The sequence below is a fragment of the Neomonachus schauinslandi genome, chromosome 4, assembly GCF_002201575.2.
Source record: "Neomonachus schauinslandi chromosome 4, ASM220157v2, whole genome shotgun sequence".
NCBI lineage: Eukaryota > Metazoa > Chordata > Mammalia > Carnivora > Phocidae > Neomonachus > Neomonachus schauinslandi.
Window position 1 is genome coordinate 20,507,582 of NC_058406.1, and position 20,828 is coordinate 20,528,409.

At 39.6% G+C, this 20,828-nt stretch overlaps 1 protein-coding gene across 1 annotated transcript in view; it reads right to left on the reverse strand.

Moving 5' to 3' along the window:
• EYA3 (EYA transcriptional coactivator and phosphatase 3) overlaps positions 1-20,828 on the reverse strand; it is a 107,934-nt gene that overhangs the window by 8,604 nt on the left and 78,502 nt on the right. The window contains exons 11-16 of the mRNA XM_021684157.1: positions 17,125-17,208; positions 15,395-15,484; positions 13,083-13,141; positions 10,597-10,757; positions 7,611-7,725; positions 6,416-6,537 (exon numbers count right to left, since the gene is read on the reverse strand). Of these exons, the coding sequence (XP_021539832.1) occupies positions 6,416-6,537; positions 7,611-7,725; positions 10,597-10,757; positions 13,083-13,141; positions 15,395-15,484; positions 17,125-17,208 (631 nt within the window). The remainder of the gene's footprint in view (positions 1-6,415; positions 6,538-7,610; positions 7,726-10,596; positions 10,758-13,082; positions 13,142-15,394; positions 15,485-17,124; positions 17,209-20,828) is intronic.

Below are 20,828 nucleotides of genomic sequence, written 5' to 3' on the forward strand. Positions count from 1 at the left end.
TTTCAGAAACAATTTTGAGAATTCTTTTTAATGTCCAAGATAACAGAGTGGCCACCAAGAACCGTAACTCTGAAATCAAATACTTCTTCTCCTTGCTCCCATTTCACAGTTCTATCAAGGAAAGCCTCAAGTCTCTCACTGTAGTTACCAAGGTGCCAAGAACCTATAGCTTTGCAAATTAGCTCTGGATGAAATGAGATTGAGAAAAATTACCAAATAAACACACGTACTGTTGAAGGGAATAAAATCATTCCCATTAGTTTGATGAGCCTTTGGGTGTCAGGGCTCACTATAACACGCACTACAGAAAATCTACCTTTCAGGTGTGAAAGGCTTAGTGCATGCTCTCAGTTATGAAATGCACAGTGAAGCAGCGGCAGCGAGAGCAAAACATGAAGGGAGGTGGGTTCCTCCAACCCCTTGTAAATGAAAGTAATTCAAAATACAGAAAAAGGAGAATAAAAATAAAGTCCTGTATACCTACCGCCAACCCACTTTTGTCAAATCGTAATATTTTATAGTTGCTTTAGATAAAAAAATAAGAATGAGATACCACAGATTTATTTGATTTCCTGTGTACCCCTACCTGTTGACCCTTCCTTTCTGAGTATATATATATCCATAAACAATATATGGTATATGGTTGTGAACATTTTTGACCTTTAGATAAATGATACACACTGTACATATCTATCTGCACTGTGTTTTTTTGTGTTGAACACTGTTTTTCATATTAATCCTTATGGATGTATGTAGTTTTAGTTCATTCACTTTTAACTGCCATATAGCATTCCATTGTTCGGATATATCTATCAATTTTCTTTTCATGGACAGGTTTACAGAGAGGCTGTTTCCAATTACATTCTATTATGAACAATGCAGCATCAAAAAAATCCTCACACATCTCTCCTTGTGCACATGAGAATTACTCAAGGGCAGGGGTGGGCCAACTTTCTGTGTAAAGTCAGGTAGTAAATATTCCAGGCTTTGCGGGTTATATGATCTCTGTTGCAACTACTGGACTCTGCTACTACAGTGTGAAAGTAGCTATGGAAGTGATCTGACATGGCTATGTTTCAATTAAAATTTTATAAAAACAGGCAGTGGGCAGAATCTGGCACATCAGTTATAGTCTGCAGACCCCTGCACTAAAGTGTATTTATCTAAAAGTGGAGTTGCTTGATCACAGGGTTATGCACATCTCAAACTACTAGACATCGACAAACTATTCTCCAAAAAGGGCTATATCCAGGGGTGCATGGCTGGGTCAGCTGGTAGAGCATGCAACCTTTTTTTTTTTTTTTAAAGATTTTATTTATTTATTTGACATAGAGAGAGACACAGCGAGAACACAAACAGGGGGAGTGGGAGGGGAGAAGCAGGCTTCCCGCGGAGCAGGGAGCCTGACGCGGGGCTCGATCCCAGGACCCTGGGATCATAACCTGAGCTGAAGGCAGATGCCCAACGACTGAGCCACCCAGGCGCCCCGAGTATGCAACTCTTGATCTTGGGGTTGTGGGTTTGAGCCCCACATTGGGTGTAGAGATTACTTAAAAATCAAATCTTAAAAAAAGGGCTATTTCCATTTGCAGAATAAGTGTTCCCATTTCCTTGACAAACTCTGGCACTGTTAGACTTAAATTTCTGTCAATCTGATAAATAGGAAATGCAACACATTTTAATCTGCATATCCTTAATTGCTGAGGTTGAGGAACTTTCCACATGTTTACTGGTGACCTGATTTTCCTCTTCTGAAAATTGACTGTTCCAAGGTTTCTGCCTACTTTTCTAATATGTTGTTTGCTGCTTAATAATTTACAGTTCTTTACAGAGTTTGTATATGAATTAACAAGCAAAAGAACTGCAAATATCTTCTCCCAGTCTGGTTTTGTCACTTTATATTTTCACTCGATATAAAGCTTCATCCAATTAAAATGATCATTTTTTTGTTTTTTTCAAAACTGTATTTTGGGCCTTTTAAATAAGATTCTCTTCCACCTTAAGGCCATACAGATACTCTTCTGTATTTTCTTCTAAAAATTAAAGTTTTGCTTATCATGTTAAGTTTTATTTATTCCACCTGGAACTTATTTCTGCAAACAGCAAAAAGAAGGAATACAATTCTGCTTTTCTCCTCATATGGATAAACCAGTTACCCTCATACCGGTGAATGATGGCAATTTCCATGAGAACAGAGGATTTTGTCACTGCTCTATTCCTAGCGCCTTGTCAATGTCAGACACACAGGAGGCACCACTATTGTTCTTCCTCATCTAGTGAATCATCACCACCTGCATATAAACTTGATAGAATTTCTCTTAGGTTCAAAAATTCTCTTGAGCCCATATAGCCCTCCAGTTACTACCTCATTTCTTTGTTCTTCTTTACAATTGATCTAAAGTGTTGTCATATGGTTGCCTTCTCCAGCTCTTCTCTTCCCATTCTCTCTTAAACCCATTCCAATTAGATATCACCCCCATCACTCTGTTCAAACTGCACATCAAGTTAATGGCCTCCATGTAGCAACCTTATTTGACCCAACAGCAACATCTGGGTCGAACACTCTCCCTTTGTCTTCTTCTAAGACACCATTCTCCCAGTTTTCTTCCTACCTCACACATACCTCTCCTTCTGAAACTTCTGCTGGTTCCACCTTAAGATCCAAACATTTAAATATTAGAGGGACTCAGGGCTTAGTTCATAGACCTCTGTTCTTCTGTCTGCATTCATTCCAATGACTTATGCAGTCATTTTTAATAACCACACGTACACAAAGAACTCCCAATTATTTATCTCCAGCCAGTACCTCTCCCTTGACTTCCAGACTCAGATATCCAACTGCCTACCTGACATCTCCGCTTGGATGTCTAATAATTATTTCAAACCTAGCATCTAAGACTAGACCCTTAATCTTTCTTACCACAGCCTTCTCCATCTCAGTAAATGGCATCTTCATCCTTTCAGCTGCTTAGGCCAAAATCCTGGGACACTTCCTTAACTTCTTTTTCTTTCACACCCCATATCCAAATTATTAGCAAAGCCTGTCAAAATAATGCCTTCATAATATATCCTATATGTATCATAGACATATCTATCATCATATATGACTACTTCCCCATCTCCACTGCTACTACCTTGGTTCAAGCCACCCAGGATCTCATGCTGGACTGTTACAATAACCTCCTAATTTGACTCCCAGCTAGCCTCCTCAAGATCCTACACAGCAGCCAGCCTGATGTATTTATTTTTTTTTAAAGATTTTATTTATTTATTTGACAGAGAGAGGGAACATGAGCAGGGGGAATGGGAGAGGCAGAAGCAAGCTTCCCGCCAAGCAGGGAGCCCGATGCGGGGCTCGATCCCAGAACCCTGGGATCATGACCTGAGCCAAAGGCAGACGCTTAACGACTGAGCCACCCAGGCACCCCCAACCTGATGCATTTAATGGGTAAGTCAGATCTTGTCTTGACAGTGTGTCTTCTGCTCAAAACCTTAAGATAGCATTTCATTGGAATAAAAGCTAAAGTCTTTAAAATTATCTACAAGGCCCTGCAAGATCTCCCCACCCTCTCCTTTGATCTCTTGTGACTTTACTTCCCAACATTCTTCCTCCACTGCTCTTCCCTGCACATGCCTCCAACCTCTTGCACTGGCTGTTCCCTCTCGTTGGCATGCTCTTTCTCCAGGTAAATGCTAATGGCTAACTCCTCCACCTGTTAGGTCTTGCTTAAAAGGTTAACGAAAGAAAGAGAAAGAGAGAGAAAGACAGAAAGAGAGGGAGAAAAGAAAAAAAAAAAAGGTAGCTTTGCCTTGAGGTCTTCCCTAACTACCCTATTTGAAACATGGCCTTCTTTTCCTAATTGATTTTTAGCTATAGCACTTACCACCATTTGACATATGTGGTTGGTTTTCCTTAACTTACTTGTTTACTGACTGTTTCTTCCTACTAGAGGCAAGGATTCTTTTGATCACTGCTGTATACCCAGTACCTAGAAAAATGCCTTGCACATAAAGGTGACCAATAAGTATTTGGTGAATGAATGAAAAAAAATAAATGTCAACAGGACCTGGTGGGCTTATGACCTCCACACGTCCTGGGGTGTGTGTATGTGTGTGTGTGTATATATGTATGTATGTATGTGTGTGTGTGTGTGTATATAATTAGACCTACTTTTTATGGAGAAAGCTGATCAACAGGCATGTAGTAGATTATTAAAAAAATAATGAGGGGCACCTGGGTGGCTCAGATGGTTGAGTGTCTGCCTTCGGCTCAGGTCATGAACCCAGGGTCCTGGGTTTGAGTCCCACATCGGGCTCCCTGCTCCTTGGGAGCCTGCTTCTCCCTCTGCCTCTCTCTCTCTGTCTCTCATGAATAAATAAATAAAATCTTAAAAAAAAAAAAAATAATGAATAACCACAGTCCATCTTCAAACTCTAGGACCCTCTCCCTTGCTTGGTGTAACAGTGAAGTAGGAACTGTAAGAGTCTGGAGAGGTGAGGAGAGGGTTGTCATATTCCTCTTTTTCTGACCACGTTCAGCACACAAGAAGCAGAGTGACACACTGCTGCCATCTTAGTGGAACAAGTTGGTTTTGTATAAATCTGGTGCCAATTAATTAATTAATTATTTCAGCAAATATTTATTGAGTACCTACTGTTTCCCATACTTGGTACTGAATATAGGGGTTAAACAGTACCTTCATTTACATAGTCCCATTTGAGTTTCACAATCTCTCTGGAAGTTTCTCATTTTATATGAGAAAATGGAGGCTCAAGAGATAATTTGCCTAAAGTGAGAACTAGTAAGTGGGGGAGACAGGACTTGAATTCTAGTCCTTTTTTTCCTTTTTAAAGGTTTTATTTATTCATGAGCGAGAGAGAGGGCGAGAGAGCACAAGCAGGGGGAGCGGCAGAGTGAGAGGGAGAAGCAGGCCCTGATGCGGGGCTCCATGCGGGGCTCGATCCCAGCACCCTGGGATCAGGGCCTGAGCTGAAGGCAGATGCTTAACTGACTAAGCCACCAGGGTGCCCTGAATTCTAGTCCTTATTACTGTGTTTTTTTTCCTTTTCAAAAAATTATACTAACAACCATAAAATCTGCCATCTTAACCATTTTTAAATGTACATTTCAGCAGTGTTAAATATACTCACATTGTTGTTCTAGAACTTTTCATGGTGCAAAGCTGAAATTCTATACCCATTAAACAACAATTCCCTATTTCCCTTTCCTCCAAGCCTTTGGTTAATCACCATTCTACTTTCTGTTTCTATGAGTTTGACTAAGAATCACACAGTATTTGCCTTTTTGTGACTGGCTTACTTCATTAGCATAACATCTTCAAGGCTGATACATGTGGTAGTATATGACAAGATTTTCTTCCCTTTTATGGCACAGTGATATCCCACTGTATGTATGTATATACCGTATCTTGTTTATCCATTCATTTGATGGACATCTGAGTTGCTTCCACCTCTTGGCTTTCGTGAATAATGCTACTATGAACATGGGTGTGCAAATATTTTTTTGAGATCCTGCTTTCAATCCTTTTGGATATATACCCAGAAGTGGGTTTACTGATCATATAATAGTTCTTTTTTAAATTTTTTGAGGAACCACCATACTGTTTCCCATAGTAGTCCTACCATTTTATGTTCCCACCAACAGTGCAGAAGGGCTCCAATTTATCCACATCTTGTCAACACTTGTTATTCATTTTCTTTTTTTATTTTTAAGAAACTCTACGCCCAACGTGGGGCTTGAACTTACGTCCCATCAACGTGGAGAGTTGCACGCTCCACTGACTGAGTCAGCCAGGTACCCCAACTATTTTGTTTTAAAGATTTTATTTATTTATTTGACAGAGAGAGACAGCGAGAGAGGGAACACAAGCAGGGGCAGAGGGAGAGGGAGAAGCAGGCTTCTGACTGACTGAGCCACCCAGGCGCCCCTATTTTTTCTTTTTTGACAGCAGCCATCTGAATGGGTGTGAGGGATTTAACCAGTTTTAAGTATATAGCTTAGTCTTTGATTTTTAATTTAGTGCTTTTTCTATTAGACTGTATTGCACCACTCTCTCTGTAGAAAAGAAAAATAAATCTGGAATGAGGCAAAAGTAGATTTCCAAGCTATATATTATGTTCTTTCAATTATTATAAAAGGAAAGAGCATGATAAACTTTAAGTCCGACAAACCTGGATTTGAATCTGGTTATGTAACTTACTAGCTGTGGAGCCTTGAGGAAGCTACAGAACTGTTAAGCCTGAACTGGCCCATCACTAATACTAGGAAAAGACTGCTGTGAGGATTAGAGATATACATAAAGTGTCTAATTAAGGGATTGGTAAATAATTAAGCACATCATAATTTTGAAGTATTATGTAAGGCAAGTGACAAGAAAGAGAATAGAAACCATACCAATTTTGGTAGCACTATAGATGTTTTCAATAGGAAATATTTCTCCTAGCCCGTATAGGAGAACCTTGGCCAGAGCTGGAACCAGCTGAGTTGTAGTGATCAGAACATTCACACAATTCTTTCTAGAAAGGAGAAAAAATAAAAAGAAAAGGAAAAGGTGAAACTAAACCAACCTGAGAGCAAGAATTCAAATGGGTCTTCTCTTTAGAATCTAATTATTAAAAACTAACCTCAAAGGGCCTGATTTTTGTTCAGTGCCATGTTCAGTTGTTGCTCTAATTACCTCAGATTTATTTATTTCCCATATTAAAGAACACAGATTATATATATATATATATACACACACACACACACATACACACACACAGTGGGCACAGAGCAGCAACTTGATTCTTGCCCCATTTCCCTTATGACCATTCTAGCTCACTGCACTTGTTAGTAAATAAACCACCAACCCATGTCACTGATAGTACTCTAGAAAACCAGCAATGAAGACTTTCAGTCACAGTGCTATTTCATCTGAATGCAACTCAGCTCTTAAGTAAGATATGATTTAAGTCCTCTCTGCCTCTCACACAATAGTAACACAGATTCCAGAATACACCTTAATTTCACATGTCCTTTACCTTTACGGATATCTACCCCTTGGTGTCAGTTTTACTGTTTGCTCTACTAGGTTGTAGATCTGGAATTCCTACTTTGAGGGAGGAAGGAATAGGGTACTGGTGTAGACTGTATTTGACTATATTTATTTCCCATTCTAAGCTTCAAAAGCTGAAATCTCCTTAAACTGCTTAATTTTTCCTTTTCTTCTGAATCCTGCCTTCCTGAGTGGGCTTTGACACATTTTAGAGCTTCCTGTACTTAGGGTATGTGATGTGTCTCCTACAGGGTTTCTGTGATGTGACCAGGCCCATTCCTGGGCTGGATATTATGGGTTACTGAGCTTTAATTCTGTGAGCGAAAAGTAAGGGGAAAGAAAAAGGCTTTCACATATAAATATTCTCTGAAAATTCGAACACGTGCTGTCAGCATAGAATGACCTCGCCTCCCACCAAACCTAAATGTTTGCTTGCATCCTTTCAACTCCTCTCACCCCTATCCCAAACCGGTGTTACAGAGTGGCCTATCCTGGACTGGGGTAGGATTGAGTGCATATGGGAGAGGATGAGACCTAAAAGTACCATTCCCATACCTGGACTGGATGAGAAGTAAGGACTTTAATGCAGTTCCTAACCAGGAATCTGTTAAAACTTCAATTTCTGCTCTTAGTCTCTGCAGTGCTTCCTTTCTCTGGGGACTGAGCAGGCCTTTGGGAATAAAAGCAGACACATTTATCAGTTGACAACATATCCTTGCTGACACTAAGGAAGCAACTTCTAAATTCAATTTAGAAATAGTGTGAGTCACTGAAATATTCTAATGAGCTAACAGGTTTCTCTTGGTAAAACCCTGGAGTAGTCTACTTAATTAAAATGCCTTTTTGACTTTCTTCATCAGAATGTTTTGCTAGGGGGGCCACAACCACCAGCACAAAATCAGCTGAAAGAAACACTGTGATTAGATTCTGCCAAAGCTTACTCTTTTATCACCAGCCAGTAACATAACTGGCAGACTGGTGGACCACACTTTGAGCAGGACTGCTGTAGATGTGACATCAAGAATCAAAGGGGGAGAAATGAGGGTTACAGCTGGAAGAGTCTGCAGCATTTCCAATCTCTCTAAAGAAACCGAAGCCCAGGGAGGAAAGGGGGCTGCCTAAGATCACACATCAAGTTAGTGGCTTTTGGCTTCCGAAGCCTTTGCTCTGCCACACCCTGCTCCCATGGTGCCCGTGCTCTCACCCGTTCGTAACACATTGACCTGAGATTCCAGGTTGAATGACCAACTTCATGAACATCATTTATTTGTACTGTACTTGCTGCTGAAACAACTCCAGCTAAGAGGAGACTGAAACACTGCTCAAGATCAGACAAGCATGGAACAAAACAGAATTCATCGGATGGGAACATGTTATCAGACATTTGAATTATAATATTCAAATAATAAATCTGGCCCTGTATTTTCTGTAGTGAAGGTAAAAGAGAAATCCTATCTTCTATTACAAATATTTCACAAAAACAGAAGGCATTTCTGTGAGGAGATTGTTACATAATTTGTTTTCAGATTGAAGGTTTCACAATGCAAGCCTAGAATTACATGACTCTCAAGGTCTCTGGTAAAACAACAACAAAACCAGCACCTATATGTCATGTGTGGCATACACATAAGTACACATGTCACATACTTAATTAATAATACGATGTGGCACTTCTGTTAATTCCTATTTTACAAAATACAGGTGGACCTTACTTTTAATATATTCCCCAGAGTAGGCTCACGGGATTCTCACAGAGGGTTATATCACTTCCTTCAGGAAACCAGGTCCTGGCACTCAATGAACAGAAAAAGGATCAGATACTTAGGTTGTATATGAAAACTAACAAAAGAAAGGCTAATGTGTGGAGACAGTAAAAGCAAAAAGATGGGAGTTGCCAAAATAAAGTACTGGCTCTGAATCATGAGAAAAAAATAGGCCATAAAAAGGGGAATCTAAAAAAAGCAAATTAAATTCCCAAAGCCCAGGTGCCTGTGCTTTTTATCTGGTACTGGGGGCTCTAACAGAAATGAACCAAATTGGGGCGCCTGGGTGGCTCAGTCGTTAAGCGTCTGCCTTCGGCTCAGGTCATGATCCCAGGGTCCTGGGATCGAGCCCCGCATCGGGCTCCCTGCTCGGCAGGAAGCCTGCTTCTCCCTCCCCCACTCCCCCTGCTTGTGTTCCCTCTCTCGCTGTGTCTCTCTCTGTCAAATAAATAAATAAAAAATATAATCTTTAAAAAAAAAAAAAAAGAAATGAACCAAATTATCTTAAAGCCCTATTTTTACTTTCTGCACCACAATGTAAGGCAGCATGGTGCGGCAGGAATTGTTTCTTGATCTGGGATAATATACCTCTAGACAGTCTCTCGAATCCCTGAAACTTCATGCAACATTTTGTATTAGATCTTTGAGGGTGATGCTTCACAGCTTAAAAATTTTTTCTCATAAGGATACATCACTAAAACAGGAACTGCATCAGGGCACTTGGCTGTCCCAGTCAGTAAGCATGCGACTCTTGATCTCAGGCTCGTGAGTCCAAGCCCCATACTGGGCACAGGGCTTACTTTAAAAATAAATAAATAAAAATAAAAACATCTTTCATACTTTAAAAAAAAGTGTCCTGCATGAATGTAAAGTACACTGGATCAAGAGTTAGGGGATTGGATTCCAGCTGTGACCGTGGGTAAGCTGTCCTCAGCACCCTCATGATAAATGAGCCTTCTCAAATGCAAAATGAGGGATTCAGATTAGATTTCTAATGTCTCTTCTAATTTGAACAATCTATGCTTAATTTATTAATTTTAAATAACAGAATTTGAGGCATAGTGACATCTGATATTTCAGATATTTCTGGGCAGAATTTCCAAGGTCCAACACATGGCTACTGCCAACCTTTAATTCTGGACCAAGTTTTCCACCCATTATAAATCTAGTCACTAGTTCTACCTCACTTGTTCTGATAGTTACCATAAGTCAGTCAAAAAAACATGGCAACCTATTAACTAGTATTGACAATAGTTGTGACTCCAGAATAAAACATATGTCATCAAACATAATCTCTGGAACACATTTCTTTAAAAAGGTATTTGTCTAAAAAGAACAAGAGAGGGCGCCTGGGTGGCTCGGTCGTTAAGCGTCTGCCTTCGGCTCAGGTCATGATCCCGGGGTCCTGGGATCGAGTCCCACATCGGGCTCCCTGCTCCGCAGGAAGCCTGCTTCTCCCTCTCCCACTCCCCCTGCTTGTGTTCCTGCTCTCGCTATCTCTCTCTCTGTCAAAAAAATAAAATAAAATCTTAAAAAACAAACAAACAAACAAAAAAACAAGAGAACTCTGCAAAGTTATGCTAAGAGAAGTCCATGAGAGATGCAGAGCTTCCTCCTCAAAGAGTTTCAATCAAACCTCAGTTTTTTTATACAAAGTTAAAATGTTATTGCGGCCCCAATTCCTAAGCAGTTGCCAGGGAGTTCTAAGGAATCCCTGGAAAAGAACACAGGAAATAAGAGGGAAACAGAATATCAGACTGGCTGTATGCCACACTTACCACCCACGTTGCTTTTATGCTTATCATAGATTTCTCTCACTTTTCGGTAGCGGAAAGCCAGCTTTCTCATCCAGTCCACACCTCCCTGGACACCCACAGAGGAACCATGGCTGCCACCGCCTCCTGACCCACTGAAACCATCTGTTGAGAAACTGTAGTTGCTGCAGAGAGAGAGGATGATGAAAATTAATATCTATACTGTATGGGCTTTTGTGCTGAATCCCATCTGGGACTCTCTGTCCTATTCCTGGCATCTGACATCAAGTCTAAAGGGTTTGAGAACCTTCTCCTTTAATCTCTGTGTGTCAGAATCTATCTTCCATTAGTTGTCTACCTCACTCCTATTACTGCCATCAAAGAAAGGAAGGAGAGAAAGGAAAGAGAGGTAGAGCACATTCAAGCACTAGCATCCCCTAGAGGCTGTCTTGGGAATAGAGCATCTTTTCATTAATGAGAGAGTATCTTATAATGAAAGAAAAAAAAAAAAAAAAAACCCAGAATATAACATTTTCGTGTACACACACACACACACACACACACACACACACGATGGCAACTATGCAAAGTGGAGAAACATGTGAAGAAATAATGGAAGGAAATAACCCCAAATATTAATAATTGCAAGGTATAATGGAGATGTTCTTCAGAGATATGTTAGCTGGTTTATTAAGTTCATGGGTCATATGTCCATGGGTCACAAAATGTCCACAAATTCTTTAATACTCCTCTCTTCTAATTCTTCTCCCTGTGGGTATGGATTGCATTTATTTATTTATTTAAAGATTTTATTTATTTATTTGACAGAGAGAGACAAAGCGAGAGCAGGAACACAAGCAGGGAGAGTGGGACAGGGAGAAGCAGGCTTCCCGCTAAGCAGGGAGCCCGATGCGGGGCTCGATCCCAGGACCCTGGGATCATGACCTGAGCCGAAGGCAGACGCTTAACGACTGAGCCACCCAGGCGCCCCTACGGATTGCATTTAAATGTAAGCAGGATGTGGAAGAAGTGATGGTGTCAGACCACAGAGACAGGCTTCTCTTGCTCTCTTGGAGCATTTGCTCTGAAAGAAGTCAGCTGTCACACGAGAACACTCGAACTGCCCCATGGAGAGGCATATATAGTGAGGAACTGATCAGCCACATGTGAGAGGCTGCAGGCAGGTCCCCCAGCTCCCATCAAGCCTTCAGATGATTTAAGCTCCAGCCAATATCTTGATTTTAATCTCAGAGACCCTGATTCAAAACTACCTCGCTAAGTCACTTTCAAGTTCCTGTCCTACAGAAATTATGAGATGATAAATGTTTATTGCTTTAAGCTACTAAGTTTTGGGGTAATTTGTTACACAGCCATAGAAATAAGTAATACAGTTAAACAGGCTGGGAGAGATGAACACTTCCTAAGTAAAGATATAAAAAAGTGACTGACAGAATTAGAGACAACTTGGTTCAATCAAAAATCAAAACTGAGTTCAATAAGTATGAGATTCTATTTTTAAGAAAATAAAGCTGTCAAGACATTTAGGTAATTACTGGTTAGCCTCATGTATAAGAGGAAAAAAACACTAGGCTTCAGGGTGGATCATAAACTGCTTCGGACCAGGCACTTTCCTAGAAGGTCCGGTAAGATCTCGTTAGAATGGTATGCTCCATGGCTGTGCAAGGAACATGCACGACCAGATGCTGCTCCTCACGTGGGGCCTCGTAGTCTTTCTCAGTACTACAGGATTAGGTCCTTCCTGAGTGATATGCCCAGTTCTGCTCTATGTTTGAGAATTCATGGATGAAACAATTTTAGGGTAGACACAGGGAAGAACCTATGAAAGGGACAAACACGAAAACAAATTAACATGAAAAAAAATGTGACAGTCTTTTTTTCTGAAAGTCTTTAAATAGAAGCTAGATAAATTTTTGGATTATTTGCTAAGACTACTGGGCGAGAAGACAGTAGCCAAGAAATGCGGAGATGGAGCAAACATTTGCCACCGAGATCCCCTTAGTGCAGTGTTCACTGATATAAGGTTTAAGGTTGTCTCCGATAGGGTCATTCCTGACACCAACAGACCCCCACAATTAGTTTCCCTGGTAAAATTCCTGATGCTTATTTGTATCTAAAACTAACCAGTCTGGAAGCACACTCCTGACTGAAAATCTGGTCAAAGAGAAACCAGTGTATCCTTTACTTTGAAATGCTTTTTCCTCATCCGGTCATTGCCACCCACTCTTGAAGGCCATACTCAAAATTCTACTGCACTGAGAAGGCCGCTTCAATGCTGGCAGCCACAGCCACCACAGTTACTTTCTTTTCTGTGCTCTGTCACATTCTCTACTGTCACCTCTGCACACTGCAGTCCATCATTACCTCTGTTTGTCTCGGTCTCCGCTAACAGACTGTGAGATCTTTTACTTGTCTTTGTTTTCCTCTGAACCTAGACAGTGTCTCATGCCTAACAGATATACTGATGTTTAAGACATCACTGGGTCTATCACCTCAAGTCCTGGCCATTGTCATCAGAAGCCACATCTTCCACGTGCACCTGGTCACACTCCTGTTAAAAAACAAAACCACACACTATTTCAGTCCAGGGAGTAGAAGAAGTGCTACCACCACCATGACATATTGTAAAAAGACCAAAAATAATGGCAGATGATGAAAATCCTTACAGTCTCTTATGTGTGGAGGATCACTCTCACCCCCCTGCTGTCCAACTTCTTTTAAGGCCTAATTCATGTCCCACGGTCTCATGAAATCTTCCTTACCCAGCCCGACCCTCAGGTATACTCTTCTCTCAGTAGTCATGGGTATAACACAACAGCTCATGGGTATAAACACAAACTCCCCTACACTGTCAGGGATGTCTACGTCCTACACTAGACTGTGAAGTTCTGGTATAAACTGCAGCCCTCCTGTGGCACAACCTAGGTCCTACAGCTCCCTTGTACCCCTCCAGTATAGTCCTTACGTAGCATGTGCTCTTACGTAGCATGTACCCAATACATTTTTGCAGATGAAACAGATGCTGGTAGAGTATGGTATCAAAATGGAGAATGACTGAAACAGAAATCTGTAAATCCAAACTTAGGAATTAGAAGTGGTCACCTAAGTTAATCTCATGTTCTAAAAGTGAGGTGAAATGAATGACCCACGGTCACACAACTAGTGAGTGATAGAAAGAAACTAGAAAGTGCCTGGGCCTTCCAATTTGAATCCAAGGTTCTTTCCACCAAGCCCATGCTACTACGAACTAAATGCCACCCACTACCTAAATCTGAGAGATTCACTCCTCTGACACCACCTAAGGCAATGTTGTGATGTCCGCCTACATCAGAATCCCCTGGAGAAGTTTTTTAAAAATGTGTATTCTTGGGTCCACCCCAGACCTACTTGAATCAGAATTTCTGGGTGTGAAGTCCTAGAATCTTCATTTTTAACAAGCTCCCCAGGTGATTCTTATGCCCCCTAAAGTTGAGAACCACTGACCTGGGGGCAGGAACATATTCAGGTCAAATTCTTCACAGAACTTTCAGTCCTGAGTGAGGTCTATGTCTAGAAAATCATTACAAATACAATTTGGCAATAATTATTGGCACAAAGTAGGTTTTCAATAAATGTCTGCTGAGTAAAAACTATGATGTCCTAATGTATCAACATGTGAAGCTGAGGAAGAGTAAAGCATTGTGGAGGTTAGACAAAGGTACTGGAGTTTAGAGACCTGGTAATTCAATTTGTTGGAGAACTGTCCATTGAGAAGAACTAGACTATATTTGAAAAGAAATAGGATTACTTTGTGTTTATAAAATGCTATCTTATTTTTAATTAATTTTATTTATTTTAAGTTATCTTTACACCCCATGTGGGGCTGGAACTCACAACCCTGAGATCAAGAGTCGCATGCTCTTCCGACTGAGCCAGCCAGGTGCCCCACTATTTTATTTTTTGACTTATAATTTTCACTGTTTTTAAAAACTAGGTTATATAAGTAGTACACAGTTTGAAACTCAAAAGGGCATGAAGTGACAAGTCTGCTCCTTCCCACCTCTGTGTCCCAGCAACAAATCCCCTTCCCCAGACAGAACTGTTACTAGTTTCTTGTGTAGGATAACTGCTTAACTGAGACCCAAAATGGGGAGGTAACTTTCCTAACCTGGAACTCACACTCTGGTCTTCTGACTTCCCAGTCTTGTGCTCTTGCCACTACACCAGGGTCACCTCAAAGGTGAACTCAAATGTCAAAGCCAAAAAATTCACCAAGAAGCTCTCAGTGTTCCTGGTTTTCCTTGCATCTAACTATACAATGATTCTGGACATCAAGGTTAACCTATACATGGATAATAAGCATGTATAAATTATAATGAGTTAGAGCAGCCATTTATAGATCTGACAAATCAAAAGATTATATTTTAAGAAGGTAAAATCGAAAAATAGTCAAAACAGAATTAAGAGTACAAAGAGTCAAACCCACCTTATTATACGTTATTTAAGACAGATGAATAAATAGGAATGCTGGTTTACACTTCACTGTTTTGTCTGAAGGGCTGGCATTTCCCCTAGAGCTAGATCACTTCCAAATAGGCTAACAAAAATCAAATTTTGAACCAATAAAATTGAGGGCCAGTACCAAGACCGGTGAGCTAAGGTACTGTTCTTACAGGACTACATAAGTCTCAGTGGCCAGCTGGCCTCTCCACAACCACCCCTTCTCATCACATTTCCTCTAAATACAATAAGCATAGGCTAGATAAATAGGTATTGAACAAACAAAATGTTTCACTGAAGCACAGAAACAATTTAAAATGCTTACCTCTAAGTCATTGAAAAATAGATGTGTATCAGCCACTTCAAAAATCATCTCTTCCATTGTTAAACCTGAGCCAATCACTACTGTTGGATCCTAGAAGACAATAAGAGAAAAATCTGTTTAATTTGGTACTAACAGTTGCACAGGTTCCAATCTTATAAATATTTCGGAGTTATTCTGGGTCAAGGACAAAACAACACAGGCCTGCAAAAGTGCTTCTAACTGTTACTTATGCAATTTCATTCAGTTAGAAGAATCTGGGATTGTGCAAAGTTAAAAATTTCAGGACTTAGCTTTTAGAAAACTAAACACACTTAAAAAAAAAAACAATTTGGGCGGAAATTCCCTGTTTTGTGAGAAATGCTAACTATTGCTAAAATATTACTATTGTAATACCCATTAGCTCCCTTCAGCCTCCCTGCCATGCGTGCGCGCGCACACACACACGCACACACAGCATGACACCGGAAGTCAGTTATCTGACAATCTCAACAGCCAGGAAATAAGTGAAGAAGGCTGAAGAGTCAAAATATTTGTAGGAAAACCAATGCATCTAGCTTTAAAGTGAACCATCAGGTCTTCACTTGGAGGATGTACGCTCTTATTTTATACACTTTTATAATCAGCTTATTCAGTGTATGAGCTTATGTCAGCTTACCAGCCTAGATACTAAAAGCCTGTGGAAAGTACTTTTAACAGAAACATTAATACAATAAGAAATAAATGGGAATAGGGCGCCTGGGTGGCTCGGTTGGTTGGGCGACTGCCTTCGGCTCAGGTCATGTCCTGGAATCACTGGATCGAGTCCCGCATCGGGCTCCCTGCTCGGCGGGGAGTCTGCTTCTCCCTCTGACCCTCCCCCCTCTCATATGCTCTCTCTCTCAAATAAAAATAAATAAATCTTTAAAAAAAAAAAAAAAGAAAGAAATGGGAATAGTAAGAAAGCAAAGGAGGTAGATATTTTTATAAAATTTATTCACAGAAACTGAAAAATAGAAGCCTGGAGATAATTTGGTATAGAAATATATAGCTTATCCCTCTATTAAAGCTGATGTTTAGGGGCGCCTGGATGGTGCAGTTGGTTTAAACGTTCAGCTCTTGGTGTGGAGTCTGCTTGGGATTTTCTCTCCCTCTCCCCTTGCCCCTCCCCCATGCATGTGTGCTCTCTCACTCTCTCTCTCAAATAAATAGATCAATCTTAAACAAACAAAAAAAACCCCCCCCAAAACCCTGGTGTTTATATTGATGACTAAATAAGTTAAATTCTGCTTGGTATATTTAGTGTAAGGAGGTATGTAATCTATGTAAGAAAAATATTTTAGACTTTATATATATTTTAAATTTACATATCTGGTATATACTCAGCTAAATAAAATGTTTGGGCTGTTAAAAGTGACTTAAGGTTAACACATCAGTCTTTGGAATATATAATCCTGAGACTCCACTCTGTTTTGAAATTCATTCCCATATTCAGTCTTTATAAAATAGAACTCTTGAACAACTTCAGCTTACAGCACTGGTCCTAGGTCTGTCTCCAGCTTTATCAATACTGCCTGACATGTAGTCTGCTGTACAAGCCATCAGGTGAAGTTTTACATGGAAAGTGAAAGGCCGGGCACCTGGGTGGCTCAGTTGGTTAGGAAAGTGAAAGGCCAACAGGGTAAGATGGAGGTAGCAGAGAAAGTGAGTCAGGAGGAGGACAGTTACAAGAAAGGAAGAAAGACTCAAATTACCTTTCCATATTTCTGAGCATAGGATCCAGTAAGAAGAGAGTGAAAGATGATGATGGTTTCATCCAAGTCCCACAGAAATACCCGCTGAGGAAGGAAAACAAAAAAAAATGAGTGAGCATCGTTTCTAAATATAATGGGATAGAACAAGAAATACATAACAGAAAGAAAACTTAAAAATTCACAAATACATGAAAATTAAACAACACAATTTTAAACAACCAGTAGATCAAAGAAAAAATCCCAAGTAAAATTAGGGAATACCTTGAGATGAATGAAAACAAAACACAACATACCAAAATTTATAGGCTGCAGTGAAGGCAGTACAAAGAGGGGAATTTATAGCTGTAAAATGCATGCCTTAAAAAAGAAGTAAGATCTCAATCAATAACATAACCGTACAATTTAAGGAACTGGAAAGAGCCAGCAGAAGGAAGGAAAGACTAAAGGTAATAATGGAGATAAATAAATCAGAGAGTAGAAAAATAACAGAGAAAAATCAATGAAACCAAAAGTTGGTTCTTTGAAAAGATCTACAAAATTGACAACCTTTAGTTAGATTAACTAAGAAAAAAAAGAAGACTCAAATTAGTAAAATCAGAAATGAAAGTGGGGGTGTTATTATCAATTTTACAGAAATAAAAAGAATGGTAAGAGAATATTCTGAACAGCTGTATACTAACAAATAACCTAGATGGACATGGACAAATTCCTAGAAATACACAAAATGCCAAAACTGACTCAAGAAGAAATGGAAAATCTGAATAGACCTTTAATAGAGGTTGAAATCAGTAATCAAAAAGATACCAAGAAAGAAAAGCCCAGGACCAGATGGTTTCACTGTTAAATTCTACCAAACATTTAAAGAAGAATTAACACCAATCCTTCCTTAACTCTTCCAAAAAGTTGAAGATGAAGGAATACTTCCTAAATCATTCTATGAAGCCAGCATTACCCTGATACTGAAGTCAGACAGACACTACAAGAAAACTGCAGACCAATATCTCTTAAGAACATCAATGCAAAAAATCCTCCACAAAAATACTAGCAAACAAAATTCAAGCAGCATATTAAAAGCATTGTACATCATGACACTGCGGGATTTGTTTAGAATGCAAGGATGGATCAACATACAAAAATTAATCAATGTAATATGCTACCTTAAGAAAACAGAGGGGAAAAAAACCCAATGGTTATTTCAATTGATGCAGGAGAAGCATCTGACAAAATTCAACACACTTTCATGATAAAAATACTCAATAAACTAGGAGTAGAAGTGAATTTCCTCACATGATAAAGACTGTATATGAAAAACCCAGAATTAATATCTTACTCAATGGTGCAAGACTGAAAGCTTACATAAGTAACAGTTAGAAGCACTTTATCCTGGAGATCAGGAATAGGACAAGTATGCCTATTTTTACCACTTCTATTCAACATAAGTACTAGAAATTCTAGCCAGAGTAATTTGGCAAGAAGTGGGGGGAAAAAAGGTACCCAAATTGGAAAGGAAAAACTAAAATTATCTCTGTTCACAAATGACACGATCTTATATATAGAAAACTCTAAAGAATCCACAAAAAATTTGTTAGAGCTAATAAATAAATTCAGCAATGAGCTGTATTTCTATATACTTGCAATGACTAATCCTCAAAGAAATTTAAAAAACAATTCCATTTATAACAGCATCAAAAATAATAACTTGGGACACCTGGGTGGCTCAGTTGGTTAAGTGTCTGCCTTCGGCTCAGGTCATGATCTCAGGGTCCCGGGATCGAGTCCTGCATCTGGCTCCTTGCTCAGTGGGGAGCCTGCTTCTCCCTCTGCCTGCTGCCCCCCCTGCTTGTGTTCCCTCTCTCTCTCTCTGACAAATAAATAAATAAAATCTTAAAAAATAATAAAATACTTAAGCATAAATTTAACTGAGGGGTGCCTGGGTGGCTCAGTAGGTTAAGCATCTGACTCTTGATTTTGGCTAAGGTCATGATCTCAGGGTCGTGAGCTCAAGCCCCACATCAGGCTCTGTGCTGGGCATGGAGCCTGCTTAAGATTCTCTCTCTCCCTCTGCCTCTGACTCACTCTCTCTCTCTCTCTCTCAAAAAAAAAAAAAAGTAAATTTAACTGAGGAGGTGAAACACCTGTATACTGAAAACTAAAAAACACTGCTGAAGGAAATTAGATGGATCTAAATAAATGGAAAGACATCCCAAGTTCATGGATGAAATATTTAACAATGTTAAAGTGACAATACTACCCAGATGACTTAAAATTCAATGCAATCCCTATCAAAATCCCAATAGTGCTTTTTATTTTTTTTATTTTTATTTATTTATTTTTTTAAAGATTTTATTTATTTATTTGAGAGAGAGACACTGAAAGAGAGAGCACATGAGAGGGGGGAGGGTTGGGAGGGTCAGAGGGAGAAGCAGACTCCCTGCCAAGCAGGGAGCCCGATGCGGGACTCGATCCAGGGACTCCAGGATCATGACCTGAGCCGAAGGCAGTCGCTTAACCAACTGAGCCACCGAGGCGCCCTCCCAATAATGCTTTTTAAAGAAATAGAAAAACTCATCCTAAAATTCATATGGAATCTCATATTCCATGGCCTGAATGGCCAAAATAATCTTGAAAAAGAATGAAGTTGGAAGACTCACATTTCCTGATTTCAAAACTTATTACAAGGCTACAGTAATAATCAATACAATGTGGTACCTCCAAAAGGAAAGACACACAAACCAATGAAATTGACAAGATGACTCAGAATTGACTTAGCCAACTGAGCCACCCAGATGCCCCCAAATATGGTCAATTTTTGACAAGGATGCTAAGACCATTCAATGGGGAAAGGAAAATATTTCCAACAAAAGGTGCTGGGAAAATTGGATGTCCATGTGCAAAAGAATGAAATTAGACCCTTACTTTACACCATATACAAAAATTAACTCGGGATGGGTGGCTCAGTTGTTAAGCATCTGCCTTTGGCTCAGGTCATGATCCCAGGGTCCTGGGATCGAGCCCCGCATTGGGCTCCCGGCTCGGTGGGAAGCCTGTTTCTCCCTCTCCCACTCCCCTGCTTGTGTTCCCTCTTTCGCTGTGTCTCTCTCTGTCAAAGAAATAAATAAAATCTTAAAAAAATGAAAGTCTCTTAAAAAAAATTAACTCAATGAGAAAAAATTAATTCAATATGAGTCAAAGACCTAAATTTATGAGCTACAACAATAAAATTCTTAGAAGAAAACACTGGTAAATACCTTTATAACCTTGTATTTTTAACACTAAAAGCACAAGCAATAAAAGAAAAACAGGACTTCAACAAAATGTAAAACTTTTGTGCATCAAAGAATACTATCAAGAGAGTAAAAAGAACTCACGGAATGGGAGAAAATATTTGCACATCATATATCTGATAAGTGATTAGTACCTAGCATATATAAGGAATTCCTAAAACTCAACAACAAAATACCAAAACCCAATTAAAAACCGGGCATAGGATTTGAACAGCTACTTCTCCAAAGAAAATATACAGATGGCCAATAAATACATGAATAGATGTTCAACATTACTAGTCATTAAGGAAATGGAAATCAAAACCATTTCACAACCATTAGGATGGCTATTATTTAAAAAAAGGGGGGAATAATAAGTGTTGGTGAGGACGTGGAGAAATGAGAACCCTCATGCATTGCTGGTGGAAATATAAAATGATG